Source organism: Gymnodraco acuticeps, unplaced genomic scaffold (assembly GCF_902827175.1).
Source record: "Gymnodraco acuticeps unplaced genomic scaffold, fGymAcu1.1, whole genome shotgun sequence".
Lineage (NCBI taxonomy): Eukaryota > Metazoa > Chordata > Actinopteri > Perciformes > Bathydraconidae > Gymnodraco > Gymnodraco acuticeps.
The window spans coordinates 4,823,334-4,837,747 of record NW_022991180.1 but is presented as its reverse complement, the minus strand read 5'-3'; the positions used below and the strand labels follow the sequence as shown (position 1 = coordinate 4,837,747).

Sequence of the window (14,414 nt, the reverse complement as noted above, 5' to 3'; positions counted from 1 at the left end):
TGCGGTGGACCTCTCCTCCTCTGAAGTTTTGCTCCGGCCCGTACAGACTCAGATGCTGTTCCCGCTCTCTGAAGTCTACCTGAGGGCCTCTTTGTCCTCGGGGCTCGTCCCTTTGTCCCGCCGACCCACACAAACAGATGTCCAGCCACTGGGCTTTCTCGTAGGAAGTTGTAAACCTCCAGTGTGCAGCGGGCTCCATTCATATGGAGGGACTACAGTAATGGCCGTGCAAGTGCCATACACATGCAAATGCAGACACCCTGTAGGGGCGGCTTTAACAAATGTTTGACTATGTAACTACTGCAGAGCAAGCCGGTGCACCAGACTATGACTGGGTAGCAATGAAACCTCCATGCAGCAGAGTAATCACCCTGAACTGTATAAGTGACACAGGAAATTGTGTAGGGAGGAATTTGAGAGTGTGTGTAAACATGATCGGATCCCCCATGTCACCGACACCAGACAGAATTACAGACAGAGAAACAGCATCTGTCTCATCCCCACAATGTGGACCTCACAGGCTTCGATAGCAAAATATGTTAACATGTTGACAGTTACATGTTAAAACAGATGGAAAATTGTATTTTTTTACCACCAGTTGAAGCCTATTCTAATCCCTACAACGTACTAATATTAAATTATAGGAAAAGATTCACTAAGTAGTAGGTTGTTGTAGGGCTGAGCAGTTAAAGGACGCTTCTGTGCTGTTGCAGTTACTCGTTCAGTTTCCAAAAAGCCTGTCTGGAGCCATCAGGCTTTATCTGTATTGGACACCTGCTGAGAATATTGATCCTGTGCTGGTTTCACCATTTTAGCCATCAGGCATCAAGCTTTAAACAACCCTATGTCACGTTATTGAATACTAATAGCAAAGAGTAGGGGGCCGACTGATTGTGAATATCAATCTATCACCTTAGGTGAGAAAACAATCAGCCGTATTTATTGTACGGCCACAGTTTAGCTTTGTATGCTTTAAAGAAGCATCTGATTCATTGTGGATGCTTTTAGTCTGTTAAAAAAAACACATCCTTATTTAGTTGTATTTAAAAAACACATCAATGTGAAGATTGGCAATAATGCAAGCAAATGAAGCATAAACTATTTTCGTTATTTTCAGTTTTTGAAACGTTTGAAACTTGCTGCAGTGTGGTGATAGTGAAATAATACAGGAAATGCAGTACTGGGAATGTCATCAGTGTGTCCGGACCAGGAAAAAAATAAAAACGGTATTCAATTAATAACAAGAAGAAACCCAAATGAGCCACATTCTAAACGCTATAACAGTCAGTATAATCATTATATCCAATTATAAGTCAATTTAAGCTGTCATAGCCTCCTATGTTGTTAATGAAATACAATATCTTCATGATGCATGCTGGAAAGAATAATAATTTATTGTATCCTGAATTGTATATTAAAAACTATTATAAGTAGATATCAAAGTGGTCTTTATTTTCCACAATTGCATAATTACTGATGTATGTGCTTTATGGATCTAATAAGAACAATGTTAAAGTATAAATAGTGCAGGATATCAATGTGTTTTACATTTTATCATTATAAGTTTTTATTTGTACCGATTGGAGTCGAGGCTCTCTGGGTTTATTTGCTTAAACCGTTTGGTTTCGATTAGGATATTCTTTCCCTAGGGACACGAAATCTCCTCTGACAGTAACGTCTCTAAAAGAGTCCAATTTAGGGAGAAAGGACGATCTCTGATATGGATCAAGTGCCATCTGTGCCCAATTTACTTTCAGATCGCGGATTATTGAATTTAATGATATGGGTGATTATCGACGAATGCTTTGAGCCCATTAGGCGGTCGTGTGAAACACTAATAGTGTTTGTGTCACGTGTATGGGTGAGAGACGGGGGGGGACATACGCTTTAAAGACCGAGGCACCGAGCTCCGGTCATCTCATTGACGCTGAAGACTGACAGACAGGAGTAGAGGAGCAAGGTACACACTGTGAGGAATCATCGGCATTAATCCAGTTTGATGAAGCTTGGCGACGAGAAGGAGGATAAAGTATGAGAAGTTCCTCTCCACACGCGTAATTACGCATGTCAGTCCTTTCCTTCCTTTAAAGCTGTTTCTATCTAAAGGATGCTGGACCCCAAGGACTGTGGAGTGACAATGACGTCCAGTCATAAGAGTTCTTTTTCTATTGTTGATATATTGGATCCAAACAAATTCAACAGCAAAAGAGGAAACGAACTTTCCATCGTAAAGGAGTTTCCTGTGCCACATGAAGAGGGAACAAGTTTGGAGTCGGACAGCGATGCAGGCGGAGACTTCAGAGTTGAGCGCACACACGCAGGTAGAGAAAAAACATTAAAAAATATTATTTCTGTATTTCAAACGTTTTCTTGTCATATTTATATCTGTTTTTTATTTATTGCGTATGACATTTATTTCAAAACCTACCGAAAGTCGTCCTCGAAACCATACAATATGCGCTAAAAATATACTTACAATAAACTTTTTCTGCTCTATGTCTAAACTAAACACCATCAAATGAGACGCTATTTTCTATCAGATTTATTGTCATCTCTGTATGACCTTCCCTTAATTTCCAAGGCTGCGTTTCCTTTCAAGGAAGCCACAAAGGCTCGCTCCCAGAGCCCCCGCGTGTGATTGGCACTGGGACAGGCAGGCTAGATAATTGTTTAAATCGTCCCATTGAGGATGCCTCTGCGCGCTTTGATCGATATCCCATTACTGCATCCTGCATATCTCCCTCCAGCAGCTTGCAGGTACAAACTTCACACCCCATCCATGTCTGATCCTAAATATCGTTCGATTAAAACTTCCCTTTAAATAGATGACATTTATCGATCCACCCGCAAATATGAAACTCCATTAGCACGTCACGGCTGAGGTGGCGGAGCTGGATTTAGACGGGATTTCTTTCCGCAACATGACATTTGAGGCGCTGTGTGGTTTATAAATTATTAAAGGATTAGTGACCAAGTCTCCCCCTCTCCTGTGATTCTATGCCCCGTTCCGCACCACAGACTTCAGGATACAAATCAAACGCTTTACAGATGTAAACTTCAGGTCTTCTGTGTGGGCTATTTCAACTGCGCTTCAGACGGGACAAAGAGGGACATTTTTGCACCATGAGGATACTTTTGTTAAGCACGCGTTAGGCATCAGTTTTGAGATTTGGCACGTGACTTTCTGTCTTGTCAGGAGCTGTCCTTTCAGTACTGCAGCCAATTTAGTACAATTTGACCAGGATTAGGATAACACTTTAAAAACACATAAAATAGTTAACTTTATTTGGTTTGTATTGGACTTTTGTGCAGAAAGTAAACTGTATGGTTTAATCACCTCAACAATTCTGTCAACTCAATCAGGTACATTTTAAACAACCAGGTCCAAAACTGTTGTTTTAATGAAAGCATTGTATGTATTTTGTACCTGAAAGAGATTTTTGAAAATGTAACACAAATTGAAGATTTTCTACACTTTCACTCTTGAACAGTTTACAAGAAAATAAACCAGTATTATATCACTTGAATATAGATATGCTGTGTTATCCATTAGATGCTTCATTTGCTGCGTTTTGAATGATATGTGCTAACTTTTTATCTTTTTTATTTTTATTTTTTTTACAGAGGAAGAGATAGACTCTGCTTCCCCAAGGCGTCATGGTGGTGTTGATAACTCTCTTCTGCTCTCCCCTCCGGCTGAATCAGAGTCCTGTCTCCCCGGGAAACAGGACGATGGGGAGTCAGGGGCCGCCCAGCAGGACCCCTCCCCACACAAGCGGCAGCGAACGGACCAGCCCTGCGCCAAACCACGGCGAGCCAGAACAGCATTCACATACGAGCAGCTGGTGGCTTTGGAGAACAAGTTCCGCACAACCCGGTACCTGTCTGTGTGCGAGAGACTAAACCTGGCTCTATCTCTGAGTCTGACCGAAACCCAGGTGAAAATCTGGTTTCAGAACAGGAGGACCAAATGGAAAAAGCAGAACCCCGGGGCGGACAGCAGCACCTTACAGCCCGGCTCCAACTCCCTGGTCAACCTCAGTCCAAACCTGACCCCCTGTGGAGCAGGCGCCGCCAGTTTCCACCAAACTTTCCCCAACTTCAGCGCTGGGAATGTGATCTTCCACACGGCCGGCGGTGTTCCACTTTCATCCACTGGAGGGCTCTTGCATTCCTTCATGACCAGTGGTTTCGTCCAGCCCACTTATTATAACCCACATCTATGAGAGAAGCCAAGACTGACTGCAGCTGATCAAACTGTCGGGCAAATCTTTAAAAGCTGAACTTTTACCGCCCAGAATTATTGTCATGTTCTTGTCCAGAATTATTGCCCAGAATTATTGTGATGATCATGTTCTACAAACTAAGGAGAAAAGGGGTCACCTGTTTGTCACAGGTTTGGTCATGTTCAATAACAAATTGCAACACCATTTAAAGAAAAATCAAATGTCTTCATGATATTTCGAGTATGGTGTTGACTGTTTTATGTTGTCATGGACCTTATACAGGACATCAAAACAAAATGCCATATCTGTGAGTTTTAAAGACTGCCAGGACTGCACCATGTGTTGATTGTTGGTCGTTGTGTATTTGACAGCTCATACAGTATGATTTTCTTCATCTGTGTACTGTCCAACATCTCTTACTGTGGCATTGCATTCATCCAAACACAGCTTTGTGTCTTCCTCTCAAAGGCTTGCACAGCTCTGTTGCCATTCATACAACGTTATCAGTGTAACTTAATTTTAAAAAACTAACGCATACATCTGTGTCTGGCTTGTGCATTAGAAAGTTAAAACACTTCATATGTGAATAAATTGTAGGACATTTTGCACACCCGTTTACATTAATTTGGTAAAACCTGACACCAGTGATGGGTTTGTGGTAGATCATGTGCTTAAAGGGCCCAGTGGAAATCACTCTATGCTGCCATCTCCTGGACAACAAGTGCAAGACGAGGGATCTTAATTTCCGAATGACCAGGGACCTCATGAGATAACACACACTCACATTTTAAATTATGTATCTATACACTCTTGGAAATACATTTATTATTTTCATATGTTTTTGTTTAAAAGATATGATGAGTTCATTAAATATGCTGCATTGTTAGCAATTTACCTTCAAATAATAGAATAAAACAAATAAATAATTATTTATAGAAAATAAATACTACTCAAATCCTCCTCCAGCAGCACATATGCTTTGTCTTTTTTAATGTGTTGCTCTCAAACCTGCAACAATTGTATGGTTTGGCCACTTGAGGGCAGCATAGATTTGAACATGGCATTTAAATGTAACAACCTTTTAAGGATGGAGAAGTCAAAGCTTAAGTAATTGAAGAGCAGAAAGTGCTTATACTGATTCTTCAACCTTCACTTACATAATACGATCACACAGTGTCCTCTCTTTCTTTATTTCTCTATAATCTCGATTTAAATGTAGAACATAGTGAAAGAAAATACTATTTATTGGAATGTAGGATAATAATGATCATGTACAGGACATATTCATACTTTGTTTGTACTTTATTTCTATGATTATGAATGGTTTATGTGTTGCTGTTATTTCCTAATTCCTACTTCATTAGATTATCTTTAGTAAAGTTTGATTATTCTCTACACATTCTAATTTATGTGATTTCGTGAAGCTTTTTCCTGGTGAAATAAAGTTGGTATTCATTCATATTTTCATTTCAGCTTGGCAACAATATGTGCGTATATGAAGAAGACCTGGCACATTTATTGAAACGCATCTTTAGGGGGGCATGTATGCGCATATATTATTTACACAGAGATAAATGGGGAAAGTCAGAGTCAGGCAGCCACAGTTTTGATAATTCAGTGCACTAATAGTGTAATTAGAGTTGGCTTCTCTTACACTCTTCTCTTACACTTAATTGACTTCATGTGTAGTAGGTGTGAGCATGAGTGACTTATCACCCGCTGAGCTGAGAGAAGCCAGTCAGACTAAAACTCATCTGTGTGGTACTATAGCTATAAGTATAGCCATGATGTGTGCAGCAGAGGACTGGGAAAGGAACACTTCCAACCCACTGCCAGGTCAGTGTCATTATCTGTCAAGAGTGTGTTGTGCCTTCACTACTTTAATCCACAATACACTGGTTGAAGAAGAGGCCTCTGTCTGCAGGCTGTGAGTGTGCTGTGTAGGAGACAGGATGAGAGCAGACTGAGAATGGCTGGTAGACAATTTTCCCTCTGATATCACTCTGCAGTTAGAGGACTGACAAGCATCCTTCAATTAAATGGGATTTTCTCACTGCTGTCAAAACCTGGCCAATGTCAACCTGTCACCGAGGTGCTGGTGTTAGTTTCACATACCATTGCACATGCTTCCAAACATGCACAACACACATTCATTTAATATTTGGCGTCCCCCCATGTATTTGTTTGTGACGACTGATGCATATGAATTTTCCCTTCTTTGGTTCGGGGATATTTTTCTTTTCAACAAAGCCTGGCATGCAGCCAAAGATTTTGACAGTTTTTATCAATACTCTAGGAAATACGGCATAAGGAACTTATCCCCGATTTTGGCCCCATCCACAGCAAATTTAAAATCTAAAATTCAACACCCAGGTAGTTAATTTTAACACTATGAAAGAGTTTATATTGAAACCACCAGCAAAGTGTTAAATTAACACTTTCCAAAGTGTTGAAAATATAACACTATCATAGTGTTACTATACCAACACTAAGAGTGTAAGATGTGAACACCAACACTGAACACCAACACTAACAGTGTTCGCTGCAGCTTAAATTTTACATTGTCCTGGTGTAGAATAAAACTACAGTAGTGATACATCTTCTCTCATCTAACACCTTTAAGAGTTAAACATGTACACTAATAGTGTTGCAATCGTACACTGTCCTGGTGTAGAGTAACACTACAGTAGTGATACATCTTCTTCCATCTAACACCTTTGAGAGTTAAACATGTACACTAATAGTGTTGAATGCACATTATACTGGTGTTGCATTTTGCATTAGCCTCAACCCTCTGGGAGTTCAAAATGAACACTAATCTAGTGTCAAATGTCGTGTATTGGTATTATGATGTACAACAAACTGGTGTTAAAAGTTACAATGACCAATACATAATTCCAGATATCAGCATATGACAAGTGCTTTATTTGAATGGTGGCATGTCTCTTAAGACTGACAAATTCTCCCAATATTCAATTCAACCAACATTCAATATTGTTCAACAGCAAAAATGTATATAAATAACCCTCTGTGGCAGTTGAGGTCCAAAAAGGTTGTTTGGACCACACACACACTCACACCCAGTGCTTCAGTAAAAAACAAAAAATCTATGTTATAGACAGTTGCTTGCAGAAATGTGTACATGCTTTTGAGTGCTGGATCATAGCTAGTGCCTAAGACAAAGTGAAGCTTAAAAAGTTCATCAATTGCTGCTAAGGAAGTGGTAGCCTCACAGGGGATGAGCTTCTTGTCGATCAGAATAAAGAAGTTGCCGATGGCCCCTGAAGCAAGAAGATATGGCTGGCTCGTGTCGATATGGCTCTGAAGGTGCTCATCCAGACTCCTACAGGACTGAAGGCAAGCAACATTTTCATTTTACATGGCTAACTATGTGCATGTGTGTGTAATGTGTTTTTAGGAATAGTTTATATTTGCACTAGCCTAGTCCTACTTTATCATAGTGACAGCTCTCTGTAGTAGTTCTGGTGGCTAGATCTAACATTCTTAAACCTGCCACATAGTACCTTGTGAAATACGACCAGATGGTCAATGGCCTACACTGATCTTCTGTTTTTTTTTAAATTGTGTTCGAAAATGCTCTGGGACAAGGTCAAATGTTAATAGTTACAGTGCTTTCGTGTGTGTATGTGGATGTGTGTGTGCATCGGAATGGGGAGAAAAGTCCAACTACAGCCCCTATTCGCTGTACTTATCTTTTGCAGAGAACGAGTAGGAGGCTTGAATAAATCAAATGGAGCTGAGTGAAGATTTCCTGGTGTGTGCGTGTGCATGTGTTTGTGTGCTATCTTCAGGCGTGGTGGTCCACAGGGACGTGCATCGTTTCCACTGAGGTTCACGGACAGAAGATGGGAAGAGCGCGGGGTAAAAAGAGATATTGTAAAACAGGTTTGGTAGAAAATTGTGGGAGTTTTTCTTTTTTTACAACGAGACACCAACCTATTCTGATTCCCTCTAATAATTAACAAAACAAAGAACTATCTGAATTTAATGTATTACTCACAGTAAGTAGCACTTACTCCTTGACTCAGCTTTACAATATGTGTTTATGCAGAATTTGTTAGATTATTTCTATTGATATTGATACAGTTGACACATTGTACCATTAACATTTATTTAAAATACTATAGGTGTGCCTACCCGATGAACGCAACTCCAGTATTTACTCACTAGATTTATCCAAAACTCTTAACTTCAACTCAGTCTCCTTTAGCAGATTATTTTAGTTGTCATGAAAACAGCTGTTTTGTCATCACTACCTTGACAGTGACAAACTCCATCAACTGTTAAATACGCAATGATGCAATGCAATTACAAATCTCTGTAAAAGCTAGTATTTGGATGATCAATTGTTTTCTGTTGTCAAAATCACATTTAAATCCCTCTCTCCATTTTGTTTTCTTCAAAACTATGGTTTATATCAAAACAAAACACAAAAGGATTATAGCAACACTACATTTTATGCATATATCGGCATTTATTTAGAACAACTTTAAAAGTCGGCAGTGGGTGTTCCTTGAGTTGGTTTATTTATAAGCCACAGTGGTAACAGTTCAGATATGTGCACCTACACACACCATAGTACAACTGCATATTCAAAACTCTGTGTGTGGGCTGTACAGTTGGATTTTGTGAACTTACATTTCTAAAAAGTGCTTATTGTACTATTCTTTATGCTGAATAAAACAGTGGGAAGCCAATTGTTCAGACAGTGGTATAATTTTAAGTTTAAATCACTCATTATCTGTAATATTTGAGTTTGATGAGAGATTAGACTCCTGAGGACGCCCCAAGGATTTTTACTATACATTTTTAACTGCAGCCAATTTTCTTTGAACTCCTGTATATTTTATTAGCTCTTCCCACCCCCATCACCTTTAAGAATAATGGTATATAAAATAATAAAGGACTTGTTAAAGCCTTAACTGTAAGTATAACTGTTTATCTGTTGGAAACATTACTGTCTTGCTATTAGAAATATGCAGGCCAAGAAAGATCGAAAAGAGAGTAGAAGCTGGTCCCGAAAAGTTTTCAAACGTCCTATTTTTGTTTGAATCGTTTAAGTTTTGATTGACATCTCTCTTAGATGCTATGCATTTTAACTGCATCCTCCAGCGCTGCAGGGACCGCAGCCAAAGAAGGAGATAACACTGATTTCTTCAGCACCAAGCGGCAGAAGGAGCCAACTTGTAATGCCGTTTTAATCAGTTGTAGAAAGTGAAAGTTGAGTTGAGGTTTAAAGGAGGGGGCGAGTCCTCTGAGGTTTAGAGCTTTGGAATTCAGAAGTGAGCTGTACTGTTCAGCCTCATCTCTGGGTCAGCTCAATGACAAACCATGGAAGTCATGAAAACTTAAACAGCAACCTTACCAAGAACTACATTTGTTGAATACAATATTTTCTTTCTTCATGCAGAATATTTACATTATTGTAACACCAGCTGTTCTGACGATGTGCTTGAAGCCAACACACAAATTACCCAGACGTCATGAAGCTTCTGTGCCTGTGAAGGAAGAGAGTTGTCAAATGTCTGAAAATCCAAACACTCCCCTCTGTTTGCCTGCAGTCTGCTATCATTTAGCTGTCTCTTCCAGCTGTTATAAGCCATTAGGAAACAATAAAATCTCCAAATGTTAAAAGTAAGTGGGTATCAGCATTTCCATAATCCTAATTAAATCACAGTTTTTTTTTAGTGTAACTAAATGGGATTTGTCTTTTGATTGGCCAGAGTAAGTACTGTGTGTTAGATTCTCAGAAAAGTCAATATTGTGTCTCATTCAGTCTGGCGTTGCCCTCCTTTATTGATTTGTTCCTTCTATGATGAACAATGTGGTTTTGATAAAGCAATTTCTATATTAGGTTCCCTTTGAAAGGCAGACAACTCAAAGTGGCAAAATGATTAAAGCGGTCCGATTGAACTACAGCAAGAGCAATTATGATGTGAGAGTTACAGTAAGTCCTGATGTGGCTTCAGGAAACATTTGGATAACTGCCCAGTGAGGCTTTTGCTTAAGACTGTTCGGAAATGGCAGAGTGTGAGTGATGTCTTGGATAAATCTCTGGCAGGCCATCTTTTCCCCTGCTCACAAATCTTTTGACTACGTGTTGAAATCTTTGCACACAGGCCAGTGTGGACACGCTGATGTGATTACAAGACTACTGGCACAGGAGTCAAGCAGTGGATGAAAACACATTTTCCAGGGAAAAGTCTTCATGGTTTAGGAATTAAGTGTAATATGATTTCATTGTAGGTTAAGTAAGGGGGAATTCCAGATCCTTAATTCAACTCTAACTCTGGACTGGAGTCAAGCAGAGCAGACAGGAGTGTGTTTCCCATCTCTTTAAATCAGTTGTTTTTGTCTCTCATAACATTCCTCTTCATTAGGAAATCTCTCTACCGTATGGTCAACATGGGCCAGTGACAAACAGTTCATAGTGAATTCTTTGTAAAACAAATACATTATAGGTATATATGATGTCTTATAAAGTAGATTTCAAGGAGAATAAATATTGATAATCCAAAACTGTATTTCCGCAGAATCTGGGCATATTGAGGTTCAAACAGATGCATCAATACTTAAAACTCCTGTCCTTTCACTGAAAATCTCGCTTTATATGCTATTCACTTCCCCTCTCCCCAAACACTGCAGCGTTACCAGATGTGTTGTTTCACTCATCTGATGCATTCAAAGGTCAGCTGTGCTAATAACACAGAAAAGGACAGAGCGCTGTTAATTACAGTCTGCCTCAAAGTCAAAGACCACGGTGCTGGAAGAGAGCTCGTCCTCCCTCACACACGCGCTCTTTAGAGGACATTACCCCGCAACGGCTGGGAGTGAACTAACGGCGGTGTAATGAACTCGGTTGCTGCTGTTAGATTTGGAAAAAGAGATGCAACAGCCTGCCTCCCTTTCACCTCCTATGCACAAAGGACAACTTCTCAATCAGGAGTAAAGAAAGCTAAGCCTGTGTTTGCTGTAAAAATCCTGATTCGCCACATCGTAAACGCTCCAAGGTGAGCTGACTTCCACATATTCTGAAAGAAGCGATGGCGGCAGCATGCAGAGAAGAACATGTTCAGCTTTTTAATGAGCCTTGCTTTCTTTCAACGATCTCCAATAACAGTATGAAAGAAATCCTTTTTTTTGTTCATGCAGTGCTTCTTCAGGCCTTTGAAGAAAGTGTCACCTTTCTACAGATGACAGGAAGTGTGCAGGACTGTGTGATTGGGTAGATTATGTAAGAGGATGTATGTCTTCAAGTGCTAAGGAAAATACATTAGTTTTGCCCCTTGTTGGTAGTTAAAACAGCTTTTTGTGTTAAGCTTGTTAGCAGCAGTTGCTACTTTACAAATCCAGCAGTCATGAAGCACCAATAGCATTTATTTGAAATCATGGCTGTGTCCACCTGGTTGATGTAATGATGATGTTCTCATTTGGTCTCTACCCATTCCTAAAGGCTCTTTAGCTGTAACATGTTATTTTTTCACCAGCTTTAATTGCTAATTGTGTCTGTCTGTTGTTTGGTGGTGAACAGGTAGAGCTGCATGTTGTGGCTGAAAATGACAGTATGAGAGAGGTACAAATTAACCCAAACATAAATGTATGGCAGGAGATCTAAACTATAAAACATTTTAAAGCACTGTGACGCTGGGTTTATACTGTAGGCTTATTTGTGCTTTAAGACAATGCTAATATACTGATGTTGGACAGAAATCATGTTAACAATGCTCACCATCTTCAATGAGCGTTTTGAGAGTACAGTTGAAAGTGGAGCAGTCAATAGTTTAGCAAGTACAATATATGTACGTTTCAGACAAATTGTAGATTTGTCCATGTGATGGTGCTAAATATAAAGCTGTTACAATTCATCGTGGACATGAATGTGTGTTCCAATGAAATCTATATGTTTGGATATCTCATTCAGAGCGAAAATTGTGGAATAAAGGAGAGAAATCGTTTTATGTTAATGTGTGTCTTCATTTAAAAATAAACTAGATACATTCAAACTGATTAAAACTGATTCAGGTGACACTGTGGGGGAAACCTAATTACATTTATTCGCACACAGCTTGTGCTTCTCTGTGAGATGTGAATATACAGTATATTGCAATCAATTAACAGCAATTACACTTGGTGTCTCATGCATGGATATGCTCTGAAGGGGAGGCAGTTTATTCAATGACACTTTATCTTCATAGAGTAGAGCTAGTTTCCCAGTGCAGACGCGTTCACTTGTCAGAAATGAACCATCTCACTTCTTTAAAGTTTCAACCGGTGGGCTCCAAAGATGAACATCGTGGCAGCCTTCAACATGTCATCTTGTTTCTCTAATTTCTTCTTCTTCTGTTTATTCCCTTCAAGAAACAGATGTCATGATGAATGCAGAGGGAGTCATCTCTTGACAACAGAATTAATTTCCTTCCTGTAAAGAGGAGGAAACATGTCAATGGCGGCGCTTATAGAGAATACTCTATCTTGTGTGAAAAGGATTTCACTTCATCATGATCTTTCACAAACCCATCCACACTGATAACACACTCCAACTGGCAATTCATACTTTCATTTTTGAAGGCACTCTTTTTTTAAATTCAACATTTTAAATACTGTTGCATTGAAGTTTAAATACATTTTCAGGTATTCAAAACATTTTAACACCAACCTTATAGAGTCAGTTATGTCTAAGTTAAGAAACGTAGACATACCAATCGCAGAAGATACTTCCACATTGTATAAATGTCAGTGATATTAATTTATCTTAGTTCAGAAGGCATAATAAGTCATGTTGTGTAATGCAGTCATGGTGATCATAGAACAGAAATGTGAAAGGGTTAGCTACGCTTGCTGCAGTACTTTTCCATGGCGTTTAACTTCCTGATAACAAATACTGAAATCAGTGAGTCCATTTTTTGCCAAATAAAGTAATTCCTTGTTTATTCTGATAATTTCTTTCCGTCTAATGAGACATTTTCTTGATTGTGACAATGGGACATTTTAAAGCCAAACATGCCCACAGCTTTTAGAAATGTAAAAATTGGATACAAAATACGGTCTACAGTATGCTTTATAACCAAAGTAATAAATGCCATTGCCACATATTTTTGTAAACCTTTTGTTCAGTTTTGTTTTAGCAGAGCTTGTGGTTTTATCATTAAGTCAAAATGTGTCATCCAAACTCCCACTCACACAGAATGAGTCATGGAAAATAGGACTCGTGCTTTTAGTAATAATAAGATTGACTTTAAATGAGAATAAAAGTCCCTGATTGCTCAATATTGATTAAAAAAAGAACTGTCATTACACTATAAGAAGAGCTCCCATCGGAGTCGGCTTGTCCCTAGACAAGACAGTTCCCACCAAATTGCTCCTGTGGGGATTGCCCACAGTACTGAATGTACGTAAGCCGCTTTGGATAAAAGCATCTAACAAGTGACATGCAATATAATGTAATGTAATGTTTTCCTTAAGAGTAGAAGTTCATTTAGAAATTATTAAAAGTCACATAAAGCTGGTGAATAACTGAGTTAAAAAATAATAAAAAATCAAATCACCCGATTGTATACTGAACAAGGTTTTGACATTGAAACAGAGATTACATAATCGTATTGTTACAAAGCTGGAAGGCTGATATGCACTCAGTCTGTTTTTTCCATAAAGAAGAAACAGCTGTGCTGCAACCAAATTAAATAAAAGAATGTTAGGGTATGTTACTGATTTATTTGGAGCTTCATCTGGTTTTAAACACTAGAGATAATGGGTTTTCTAAAATCAATATCAAGGTTCAAGGTTCTTAACATAGCTACAGTGAAGTTATGTCGATGAAAATCTTGTGTCACAGGCTTCTCCAACAGTGCAACACAGATATTGCACCTAAATGCATTTCATGTACATATTTGTACCAAAGGATTGTTGCTGTTGTTGGTTATTATATTCATTGAAGTTTGTTTGAGCATTTCCCTAATTAGGATAGCTGTTAATGTTAGTTCATTTCGCGGGCATTACCCAATAGGAGACCCTAAAGCGAACCTGGCAAAAGTAGCCTTCATATGGATTTGCTTTTAAAGTGATATAGTTCTCATCACAACGTCAAACCGAATCAATACATAATTTCGATGTTGAAATATAGATAAGATTGGCTCTGCTGTTCCTCACGCGCACCTCCCCTCCCTCCTC

General features: G+C 39.0%; 1 protein-coding gene across 2 annotated transcripts; it reads left to right on the top strand.

Annotated features, from left to right (window-relative positions):
• Positions 1-1,934: 1,934 nt before the first annotated feature.
• nkx1.2la (NK1 transcription factor related 2-like,a) lies at positions 1,935-5,606 on the top strand. 2 transcript variants are annotated; one of them, XM_034238063.1, is made up of 2 exons: positions 1,935-2,321; positions 3,706-5,606. In XM_034238063.1, the coding sequence occupies exons 1-2, from the start codon at positions 2,108-2,110 to the stop codon at positions 4,224-4,226; spliced, it is 735 nt and encodes a 244-aa protein (XP_034093954.1). In that variant the 5' UTR covers positions 1,935-2,107; the 3' UTR covers positions 4,227-5,606. The 2 variants fall into 2 exon arrangements, with proteins under 2 accessions (XP_034093954.1, XP_034093953.1); XM_034238062.1 differs by having other exon boundaries at positions 3,625-5,606.
• The last annotated feature ends 8,808 nt before the right edge of the window (positions 5,607-14,414 follow it).

Bases quoted from the DNA above. Each gene is read 5' to 3' on its own strand.
- nkx1.2la (XM_034238062.1), top strand. From the start codon at position 2,108: ATGCTGGACCCCAAGGACTGTGGAGTGACAATGACGTCCAGTCATAAG. The intron at 2,322-3,624 runs GTAGAGAAAAAA...TTTTTTTTACAG, and splicing joins AGTTGAGCGCACACACGCAG to AGGAAGAGATAGACTCTGCT.